The 12,493-nt window shown below is 41.6% G+C and overlaps 1 protein-coding gene across 1 annotated transcript in view; it reads left to right on the forward strand.

Moving 5' to 3' along the window:
• Positions 1 to 12,493, forward strand: part of CCNJ (cyclin J) — a 101,679-nt gene that overhangs the window by 53,338 nt on the left and 35,848 nt on the right. Inside the window, exons 4-5 of the mRNA XM_069239793.1 lie at positions 10,644 to 10,943; positions 11,025 to 11,184. Coding sequence (XP_069095894.1) covers positions 10,644 to 10,943; positions 11,025 to 11,184 — 460 coding nt within the window. The remainder of the gene's footprint in view (positions 1 to 10,643; positions 10,944 to 11,024; positions 11,185 to 12,493) is intronic.

The raw sequence follows: 12,493 nt of genomic DNA on the forward strand, positions 1-12,493 counted from the left end.
AACCCCCCTAGTCTGCCCTCCGAAGACGCGGGTACTTACCTGCTGGCAGACTGGAACCGGGGCACCCCCTTCTCTCCATTGAAGCCTATGTGTTTTGGGCACCTCTTTGACCTCTGCACCTGACCGGCCCTGAGCTGCTGGTGTGGTAACTTTGGGGTTGCTCTGAACCCCCAACGGTGGGCTACCTTGGACCAAAAACTGAAACCTGTAAGTGACTTACTTACCTGTGAAACCTAACAATACTTTACCTCCCCCAGGAACTGTGAAAATCGCACTGTCCACTTTTAAAACAGCTTATTGTGTTTTATGTAAAAAGTATACATGCTAATGTAATGAGTCAAAGTTCCTAAAGTACTTACCTGCAATACCTTTCAAATGAGATATTACATGTAGAATTTGAACCTGTGGTTCTTAAAATAAACTAAGAAAAGATATTTTTCTATAACAAAACCTATTGGCTGGATTTGTCTCTGAGTGTGTGTTCCTCATTTATTGCCTGTGTGTATGTACAACAAATGCTTAACACTACTCCTTTGATAAGCCCACTGCTCGACCACACTACCACAAAATAGAGCATTAGTATTATCTCTTTTTGCCACTATCTTACCTCTAAGGGGAACCCTTGGACTCTGCCTGCTATTCCTTACTTTGAAGTAGCACATACAGAGCCAACTTCCTACATGCACAATATTGAATCTATTCAAAGTCCTGAGTAATACTATGCAAAGTACCTTTCATTTGATGTATTTACCTGCTAAAGGAATCTTATGATTCAAAAAAAGAATATTTTTCTATATAAAAACTTATTGGCCTGGAGTTAAGTCATTGAGTGTGTGTGTGTGTTCACTTATTACTTATGTGTGCACAACAAATGCTTAATACTACCCTCTGATAAGCCTAACCTCTCAACCACAGTACTACAAATAAAGCATTAGTATTATCTATTATTGCCTCTGTCAAGCCTCTTGGGGAGCATCTGGACTCTGTGCACACTATATCTCATTTTGTTATAGTATATACAGAGCTAGCTTCCTACACCTCTCACATCTAACGCTAAAATCCAGTTTCATGCAGCCACTGTATGGCCTAATAAACCTAGAAACATGGTGTGACAAAAGCAGAGTCCTTCAGCAACCAGTCAGTGGATCCTTAAGATCTGCCTTCGCACCCTTTTCTCTCCCCGTTTCCAGTGTGCCCCCAGGGTTTTTTGTAAAGCCAGAGACAGTAGTATGGTAGGACAAAAGCAGAGTCCTTCCACAACCAGGCTGTGGAGCCAAAAGAATTGTCTTGGCATTCTGTTCTTTCATTTCAAGGGTACCCGAGTGTTATACGTGAACCCAGCAGACCTGTCAAGCAAGAGTCTAAACTTTTAACACTGCAGCCTCTCTGGTTCATAGGAGTCTTCACTGCCCATTGAGTTCAGCCTATTGTTGGTTCCTTGGAGGCATTTCATTCCTTTTCAAGGCTAATTACTGACAGGGGGAAACTAGAGAGACAATGCAAATTAGCCTTCAGGAACTACAGGCAGGGAAAAGGTGAATTCATAAAAGTTACTTTTCCATATTATTTATTAAAGCATTGAATTGGAGTTTTAATAGCTATTATAAATTGTTGCTTAATTATTATTCTAGCTGTCCCACTTCTAAAGTACAGTATTAGGATTTTATTCTGGTTTTATACGTAGGACACCTAGGCTTGCCACAATTAAAGATAGCTTTTAAGTGTTAGTCACTGTACGGATATGTTAACATTAAATTTCTACATGCCCCACTGTCAAGTACAATGCACCCTGCCTTGTGGGCTACACAAACTACACATGGGTGACTTATTATTTAAAATTGTAGTTTCTACTTCTCAAAATAGTTTTTTGACAGGGTGAATTGCAATTTTAACAGTGAGGCTGCAGTAGTAGGCCTAAAGCCATGTTTGTACTGCCAGTGTAGTAGATGGCACAATAGTTGGTGGAGTGCGCTAGTGGCACATAACTTTCAGGCCCTGGGTACACTTTGTACTATATACCAGGGACTTGCAGGTAAGTTAAACATACCAGCTAGGAATATACCAAATAAACCTTGTTAAAAGGATGAGCGCAAGTATGTTACTACTGATTAACAGGGATAAGGTGCACAGAGTTCTAAATTCAACAAAAGGAGAAAAATCTGGGGCAACCACTCAGAAAATATGGATTTTCAACAGTTGCTTATCAAAAACAATGATGGGTTTGGCCCACCCATTGCTTACCATTGATTGGGTTTCTTTGTCACTCTGATTTGCTTGCTTGTTATTTGTGTCCCATATTTTCAGTCTTGTTTTTGCCCCTCCCTTTGAACATTGCCTCTTTACAGTCTCTTTGATTGGCTGGCATTGTTGCTTCTACTGCTTGCTTTTCAGCATAAATTATTCTTTTGTGTGAAGCACTCCCTTAAAGTGTGTGTACTTTCGAGCTGCCTCCCTCCCCCTGCACTTTGTGTTGTTCTTTGTTGCTGGGCTGCTTCTCCCTGCCCTCTTATGCTTGCTGGTGTGCTCATGTCAATTGCTTCTGTGTTGCTTTTCCCCAACTGCACATTACTTTTGACTTCCCCCGTTGCTTTCATGTCTGCACTTACTGGTTGGATGAGCCTGAACTAGCACCACCTCTGACTGACTATCAAGACTCCGATTTCAGGACAGAAAGAAAGGAGAAATTCCGGACAGTTCCCCTGTCATTAAAGATGAAGAATGGGACAGTTAGGTGGTTACCTCCTATATGCAAGCTTTGATTTCAACACTGACATTTCTAGGTTCAACATACACCCTGAAAGGGCATCAAAGCACTTTGTTTTACTCTTATCAGTCCAATAGGAGGACTATTTCCTGTATGATTTCTGGGATCTTCATGAATGTGGTTACTGTTCCAACAGTAGTGTCCAGGTTGGAGAAAAAATACAGGGCACCAGAAAACACGTCACTTTGCCTGACGGGTCATCCCAAAGCAGACCCATTATGGCACTGGCTGCTCAAAAACACTTGTGTGAGGAGCACACCTTGAGAGGTAAGGGTTGACATATGAATGGTTTTGAGAGACCAGTTTTATCTTCTGCTGCCAGTTCGATGCAGTTACTTATTCCTTTATTCCCAACAGATGTTCCGGATAAATGTGGAAAACAATGCCTCTCTTCCTGAGGAGGAGGAAGAGGAAGTATATAGATACAGAGCCAAATTATGGACCTGACATAAGATGTCACAGCATTGTTCGGAGGCCACGTCAATGAGGCACTGAAACATGTCAAGACTGACACACTCACTGAGTCAGTATGAATCCCACAAGCCTGCTAACCTCAGCCGTTCAGGGGCCATAAGCAGGATTTCTCAAGACTTGAGAATACTATCAGCAATCTTGGCAGCATTAGCACCCTAGAAAATTCAGGAGAATAGTAGTGGTCTTACTCCACTCAGTCCAAGAAACGAGGCCCCATAGAGGACCAGGGACTTCCCCAGATGACAGCGAGACTCTATTCCACCATTCCATTCCCCAATTATATTGATTCGAAGGATCTCTGCTTATTTAAATGAAGTGGTCATGCATCACCTCTGACTAAAGGGTACTAGCTCTTGTCCCGTGGAGTCAATCTCTCATGTTATTTGAGAGACCACTTAGCAGCTGTCCTCCGTCCCTCACGGAGGCATTGACCTGTTTCGGAGTTTGCAGAAGAGGGTCTAACAAACTTTAAAGCTCCCTATATTCTGTCTGAGCAAGGGTTTCTGTTAAAGTGTCTTTCTAACAAAGCAGAAATTTCGGAAGTGGTGACTGATGTTCAGATCTGCACATTTTAAAGAAGTTCCTTAAACAGTCATTCAGATTAGTCACGCTACAAGATGTTCTTCTGCTGTTACAAATGGGAAACGTTATGGCTTGGCTAGATTTGCATCTCACTCGTTTTCATATCCCTGTTCGCCACAAACACCGAAAATACCTTAGCTGTTGACCACCATCAATTCTTTCTCTTTCTATAGGCACCAGATTCCCACCCCGACCATCATATATATATAATATTACACACGTCTGTCCACACATGGACAGCTTGCTGATAAAAGGGATATCACGTTCATAGGTCGCAGACAGAAAGACAACATTTTGATCTACTAAAACTGTGTGCCTCGCAATATGAACATTTTTCATTAAAACAAAGTTCTTTGCAAAAATTGGATTTTCCTGTGCTAGACATAACTAGGCTGTAGGAGTCTGGCCTGGCTTATAGTGGGTACCAGATGGTACTTACACCTTGTGCTAGGTCCAGTTATCCCTTATTATTAGTGTTCTAGCAGCTTAGGCTGATAGAGGTAGCTATAGCAGAGTAGCTTAGGCTGAACTAGGAGACATGCAAAGCTCCTATTATACCACTTAAATCTTATAGCACTATCTCATAAGAAACACACTACTCAGAGTTACTAAAAATAAAGTTACTTTTGGCATATTGTTACTAAAATAAAGTATCTCAGAGGATACACTCCCTCAGGAGGTAAGTAAAATATACACACAAACTAAAATCAGGTAAGTAAATAGTTAGAAAAGTAGTGCAAACACTGTAGAATACAATAGGAGGCAATGGGCCTAGGGGCAACACAAACCATATACTCCAAAAGTGGAATGCGAACCACAAATGGACCCCAGGCCTAGTGTAGTGTGTAGAGGGTCGCTGGGAGTGTAAGAAATCATTACGGGTGTCCAAGATACCCCACCCCAAGACCCCGAAAAGTAGGAGTAAAGTTACCCTACTACCCCAGAAAGACAGTAAAGTCGAGATAGGGGATTCTGCATAGGCAACACCTGACTGCAAAGCACTGAAGATGGATTCCTGGACCTGAGGACCTGTAAAGGAAGGGGACCAAGTCCAAGAGTCACGCAAGTGTCCGGGGGGGGAGGGGGTGGCAGCAGGAGCCCACTAAACCCCAGAAGAAGGTGCAAAAGGGCTTTCTCCAGGTGGAAGAAGCCATAGATTCTGCAACATAGATTCTGCAACAACAGAAGGTGCCAGGAACTTCTCCTTTGGTCAGAAGATGTCCCACGGTGTGCTGGAGAATGCAGAGTTGTTTCCATGCAGAAAGACCGCAAACAAGCCTTGCTAGCTGCAAGAGTCGCGGTTCAAGATAATGGGTGCTGCCCGGGCCCAGGAAGGACCAGGAGGTCGCCCCTTGGAGGAGGAGACAGAGGGGGGCACTCGGCAACAGAGAGCCCACGCAGAAGCAGGCAGCACCCACAGAAGCACTTGAACAGGCGTTCAAGAAATCAGAGCACGGCGGTCATCTCAACACAACGAAAGAGGGTCCCACGAAGCCGGTGGTCAGCTCAGCGAGTTGAGCAATGCAGGACGGAGTGCTGGGGACCTGGGCTGTGCTGTGCACGAAGGAATCCTTGCAAAAGTGCACAGAAGCCCTAGCAGCTGCAGTTCACACAGTGCACAGGATTACTGTCTGGCGTGGGGAGTCAAGGACTTACCTCCACCACATTTGGACAGAAGGGCCACTGGACTGTCTGGGTCACTTGGATCCAGCGCCTGTGTTCCAGGGACCACGCTCGTCAAGATGAGAGGGGAACCAGAGGGCCAGTGATGCAGAAGTTTGTTGCCTGCGTTAGCAGGGGGAAGATTCCGTCGACCCACGTGAGATTTCTTCTTGGCTTCCAGTGCAGGGTGAAGGCAGACAGCCCTCAGAGCATGCACCACCAGGGAACAGTCGAGAAAGCCGGCAGGATTAGGCGGTATGTTGTTTCTGGTAGTCATCTTGCTACTTTGTTGCGATTTTGCAGGCGTCCTGGAGCAGTCAGCGGTCGATCCTTGGCAGAAGTCGAAGAGAGAGATGCAGAGGAACTCTGGTGAGCTCTTGCATTCGTTATCTGCAGAGAAACCCACAGGAGAGACCCTAAATAGCCCTCAGAGGAGGATTGGCTACCTAACCAGGTAAGAGCCTATCAGGAGGGGTCTCTGACATCACCTGCTGGCACTGGCCACTCGGAGGCCTCCATTGTGCCCTCACACCTCTGCATTCAAGATGGCAGAGGTCTGGGACACATTGGAGGAGCTCTGGGCACCACCACTGGGGTCAAACTCTCATCCGTACACCATTTGCAAATCCTTCTAAGAAATGTGAATAATATGTATTCCCAACTGCGATCTTCACATGACAACATTGCAAGAAGAATTAGATGCAGGATGAATGCAGTCTTAAGGCTCCTTCGATGACGGTTATCACCAATGGGATCAAATCATCCCTTTGGTGGATCAAATTATCTTAGTCTGTCCTTCATCCTCCAAATATTCAGATATGTCAAGACTATAGATGCCTCCTTGTAAGGATGAGGAATCCATCTCAGCAATAGTGCTTTGGAACCCAGAAAGATTTCTTCTGCATATAAAGGTGTTTGAACTCGGGCCCTTTACAGACATCATGCCTCCTTTCTTCCCAGGATAAATCATTTTACAGTCCCGATTTGAACAGACGGCACAACATCAATATTATATCAGAATAAACGTGAAAGAACTCACTCTGATCCTTTCACAAGACGCACGGTGCTTGTAAACATGGATGATCAGAAATGGAATAACTATGTAAAACAGCACACCATATCCAGCAACGGATGGCAGACAAGCTCAGCAGGTTGGTTGTAGAGTTTCATGAGTGAGAAACAGACTATCACATGATGCAAGACATATTGCTTCAATGGGGCACGCCCATTCTCAACCTCCTTGTGACAAAAGACAGCATGAAATGCAATTTCTTTCCGACAGACACTTGCATGCCAAATGAATTGGAGTGGTAATTTCACCTACCCTTTTTTGCCATTTCCTCTCGAATCCATAGGCTGTCACCAGGATCGAGACAGAAGGCTAATTCCTACTAATAGATAATGCATGGCTCACACAACACTGCTAAATTCGCCTGGACAACAACCCATTTCTCCTGTCCCGCTACGACAGGCAGGTGTTGCACCCTACCATTCATCTCAGTAAGGCCGCTTGGCTCAGAGTTTGCTACCCTAAAAGTCTTTGAAGACTGCAAGAAGGTTCTTGTTCAGGCTAGAGCACAGTCCACTAATAAGACTTGGAAAACAAAGTGAATAAATCAAATGGGCTTACATCGGATGCAGCTATATTAGTTGCTTCTGTGTCTTCATTTGGCGCAGTCAGTTCTGAAATGTAATTCAGAAAAAATTAGCCTAGCAAGTATTTGTACCTGCTGCCATTGAACAATGCCTTCTCTTGTGTCTTTCAGACTGGAAAGAGAATTTGTGAAGGGCCTTTCCGGGGCATTTACTCCACTGAGGAAATCCCTTATACAGTAGGAATTAAACACCATTTAGCTCATTTAATGAAGAGTCCATTTGAACCAATTCATAAGACTGATTTGAAATACCTCTCCAGAAAAGTAGTTGTTCTTTTGGACCCGATGTCAGCTAGGATAGTTGAGTTGGAGGTATTTTCAATAACCTTACCTGAAATTCACTCAAGATACAGTAGTAAGGAAAAAATAACTTTATTCCAAAAGTTATGACAGATTTGAACTTAAACCGAGCCAGTTGTTTCTTCACTAATAAGGTACATTGGGAAGAAATAGCAATACTTCACACACAAAAAGATGCATTCACCATTCAATTGGGTACTTATTCCTTTCTTTATGTCCACAATTAATTGTTGTATTGGTCTACCTATACTTATTCAAATACCTCCATCCCAGGCAATTCCAAGAATTGGATGAGGTGGGCTCACTCACATAATATGACATACTTCATCATTGACCACCTCACCCCACCCTGGTAAGACAGTACTATCAGAGTGGACTCTACGTCAAGGGGGAAATTTGCTTAAGGGCGTTATTAGAAATAATCTAATCTGGATACAATTCTGGGATCTGAGTATGCCTATTAAAAATACCTGATGGTAAACCACAAACTTTCTCTTTATTCGGTGGTACCCTCAGTATTTCTAAAAAAATGCCATAAGGTATTAATGGGAGGACAACCTTCGGTGTTAGGGGCCCTTGTGTACTTCTCTTTAAGCCAACATAAAAAGGTCAATCATCTACCGGGAGATAGGACACATGAAAATAAAACGTAGGACAATTGTAGACCATTATTAGACCTGTTATTTAGTCACAAAAAACTATTTTTCACAACCACATGATATCAACCTGTTGTAAGTGAGAATATAACAAATGGCACATGTGATTCTGTAACACTATTACACATCATGCTCTAAATCGTGAATCACAGCACACATGAGAGTAAACACATGCTGCATAGTTTCTGGGACTCAGACTATATTAACTAGTTTCTTTTGTGCACACAAAGGGTAATGAGCAATGGGCGAGATTCATCAACATCAGTTTGGTTAACACACTTTCATTGAGACAGACTGATCTAGTCTCCTTTGGTCTTCAGAATAAAGGTAACTCTTTATCTGAACTAGGGTGGATTTTGGCAGCCCTGCCAAGTTTTCCAGTTGTATACGTGATGTGCTGCTCCAGTCCAGGCTTTTTCTTTGAATTTTGGAACTTGTAGTTTTGTTTATTCCATTATAAAACAGGACCACAAATCCCAGACTCCAAAGGAAAAAAAATCTGGACTGGAGCAGGACATCATGCATGGATCTGGGAAACTTGGCATCTATGGTTTTCAGCCATACTATATTAAAAGCCAAAAGAGTGCATCCAGGGTCTGAGCGCTTTCCACAAGAATTACTGCCGCAACTCACTCAAATCACACAAAATCATCTATAGGGCAGCATCCTGGCAACGTGCTGACTCATTTTGCAGGCATTACTGTCTGAAAAGAGAATTACATTTAGAGTTGCATTTGCATGCTGTCTTTTCCAGTAAGGAGAGTAGTCAGTGTTTCTCTCCCTCTCGGACTGTGTATGGATATAATGTGTGTGTTCATGTGCCTTTGAGGTGGATATCCTCCTAAACTGATTGTTTAATTTATGTTGTGGAAGGTTGGTCTTGGGCACTGCTATTCAAGGTAACCGAAGGATCCCACCTCAACCATGGGGAATGATCCGGTCATGTAAATACCTGACCTGTACCACCACGAGAGAACTATAGTTACAGATATGTAACTTTTTTGTAGTTTGAATAGAAGTGCAATTGCAGTGGGGGTTTATAATATAATTGCCAAATATTATTTTAGTTACATGCAGTAACTACACAGGACAATGCTTCTGTCAATTACTTAACAGTAGGCCCCATCATGCTGCAAGCACAGCTCAGAGCCATTAAGTTGTTTAAAAAATTGCCACGCGAGTCGCACGTTTACTGTGGAAATCTGGGTGTGCACCATAAGTTGTTCTCTTACAGTTTTGGCCAATTTCTGAAAAAAGAAAGCACAACTGAAAATGAAACCAACTTCTTTCACAATGTTCATGCTTTCATTCCATTGTTTCTGTGTTTACATTTCTTGTATAATTCCAATTTTAGGAAACAATTGTTTATTTCAATGTTTTAAATGATTTAATATTAAACTATCAATTTATAAACTATTATATTTTAAATTCCACTGCAAGTCATCAAATGTTCAACCAACAGCTCTTTTTAGGAAAACGCTCCATGCATTTTGCCATAAGCTTCTTCAGAAATTTGTATCCGAACATCTAAAAATATATAACAGTATTTTACTTTCTATCCAGAAGTTGTACATAAATCATAATGCATGTGTGCAGAACCTAAATAACAATATTTAGTCTGAAAATTTCCCAAATTGTAAACACATCTGTGATTTACTTCAAAATGTACTCAATACACTATGAACGGTCTTATGATCTCACTTATAAGTGCGTCAACAAAATTAGTTTTGTTTACTCATCCACTTATAACAATCGTTCATACACTGCCGAAATTAGCTGTCAACCATTTATCTAGCTACCCATATTAGAAATAAGCCGTTAATTTATCTAAGCATACTCTGGTTAAACTACCCAACTATGTTTTATATAAAGATTAATACCAAGCCATAAAACACAAATAACATAATTAAGCCCACATCATTTTTTTCCTGGCTTGTTCTGTCTTACATTTTAAAATATGTTGTGCTGTGTCGAGGCTTTACCCCTTCATGTTCTAATATTCTTCATACAAAATGTATCAATGACTGACTCATAGAGCTAATTCTTTCTTAGGTATGCCTGAATGTCGAAAAAATACTCTCACCTTATTTTTTACCCCCCGAGCTGCTTGTTGTTATGGTTGTTTGTTGCCGCATCTACATGGAAACAGTAACTTTGATCACATCTGCCACATCACATTCAGATCAAGCCTAATGCACACTTGGCCCTAACACGTCAATCCTAAAGGAGGTAACTTCTACTTCATGCTAACACACTTGAATACGTGCAGTTCACCAAAGCCACATAATGGACAAAGATGCCTCATAACCTAACCACCACACTCTTGTGTTGACTGATATGTTATACTTCACTCTCTTACCCTGACAAATGATATAAAACTAAAAGTGATACTTGGGACATCTTGTGAGACTGATTTATCAACATTTTATTTCAATTTGTCCGGAAAGGGGAAGTGGTGTCTTTATGAAATGATGCCCTCAGAACAGTGTTGCTCGTAAAAGGAATTGATGTTCAGCCAGTGTTTCATTTAATCTTATTTTATTGTTTCAGGTAAATTTGAAGAAAAAGAAGACCATGTACCAAAACTGGAACAGCTCAATAGTTTGGGTTGTATGACCAACATGAATTTAGTGTTAACTAAACAGAACTTACTACAGATGGAGTTGTTGCTGCTGGAAACATTTCAGTGGAACCTGTGCCTCCCTACAGCTGCTCACTTCATTGAGTACTATCTTTCAATTGCTGTGTGTGATACTGACCTCCATGATGGCTGGCCCATGATTTGTTTGGAAAAGACAAAGCTGTACATTGCCAAATATGCAGACTATTTCCTTGAAGTATCTTTGCAAGGTATAGTGGTGTTGGATGTATTCAGAGTTTACATTAGCTTGGGTTTTGGTTGTATTTTACATGTTGTTTATTTTTCCACAGATTATTCATTTTTAAATTATGCTCCATCGTTAGTGGCTGCTGCATGTGTGTCTGCCTCTAGGATTATTCTTCGTCTGTCCCCAACATGGCCTACTAGATTGCATCGTCTTACAGCATACTCCTGGGAGTTTCTTGTACCGGGTATTGAACGCCTACTAATGTAAGTATGCGTTCTCTCACAGAGTTCAAACTTTCAAAATGTTTGTTTCACAATGCAGAGAATCTCCCCAGACGTATGAACTCTTATATATCTATACTTTAGAATTTGATTTACAATTACTGATTCAGAAGTGTGTGTATGTGCACGTGTACTGTAAAATAAGCAACCTATGCTGGTAAAGAAAGGTTAGTTGTGAATTGCTACTTTTCAAGAGGCATAAGAAGAAGGGGCTGGCTCATAGAAATATATTCTGTATAATCAGTGCGGTATTGTACTTAACAAAGTAACAAAAGCAAACCTTTTTATTTGTTTTATGGTACTGAGTTTAAATTTGGTATATTCAGTTGGGACCTAACTTGATTGATGGTTTGTGAAATCACAATTGCTTTCAGCAAAGGGATATTTGTTGTGGTTTCATGATTTGGAATTTCACTCTTATTAACCCCTTCGCTGCCAGGCCTTTTCCCCCTCCTGTGCCAGGCCTTTTTTTGCCTATTTGGGGCAGTTCGCGCTTAGGCCCTCATATCTTTTTGTCCACATAAGCTAACCAAGCCAAATTTGCGTCCTTTTTTTCCAACATCCTAGGGATTCTAGAGGTACCCAGACTTTGTGGGTTCCCCTGAAGGAGGCCAAGAAATTAGCCAAAATACAGTGAAAAGTTTGTTTTTTTCAAACAAATTGGAAAAAGTGGCTGCAGAAGAAGGCTTGTGGTTTTTCCCCTGAAAATGGCATCAACAAAGGGTTTGTGGTGCTAAACTCAGCAGCTTCCCAGCTTTCAGGAACAGGCAGACTTGAATCAGAAAACCCAATTTTTCAACACAATTTTGGCATTTTACTGGGACATACCCCTTTTTTGCAATTTTTTGTGCTTTCAGCCTCCTTCCAGTCAGTGACAGAAATGGGCATGAAACCAATGCTGGATCCCAGAAACCTAAACATTTCTGAAACGTAGACAAAATGCTGAATTCAGCAAGGGGTCATTAGTGTAGATCTTACAAGGGTTTCGTACAGAAAATGACAACTGAAAAAGTAAAATATTGAAATTGAGGTGAAAAAAACATCAATTTTTCTCTACGTTTTACTCTGTAACTTTTCCCTGTAATGTCAGATTATCAAAAGCAATATACCGTTACGTCTGCTGGACTCCTCTGGTTGCGGGGCTATATAGGGCTTGTAGGTTCATCAAGAACCCGAGGAACCCAGAGCCAATAAATGAGCTGCACCCTGCAGTGCGTTTTCATTCTATACCGGGTATACAGCAATTCATTTGCTGAAATATAAAGAGTAAAAAATAGCTATCAAGAAAACC

This window comes from Pleurodeles waltl, chromosome 6, assembly GCF_031143425.1.
Source record: "Pleurodeles waltl isolate 20211129_DDA chromosome 6, aPleWal1.hap1.20221129, whole genome shotgun sequence".
NCBI classification, from domain to species: Eukaryota; Metazoa; Chordata; class Amphibia; order Caudata; family Salamandridae; genus Pleurodeles; species Pleurodeles waltl.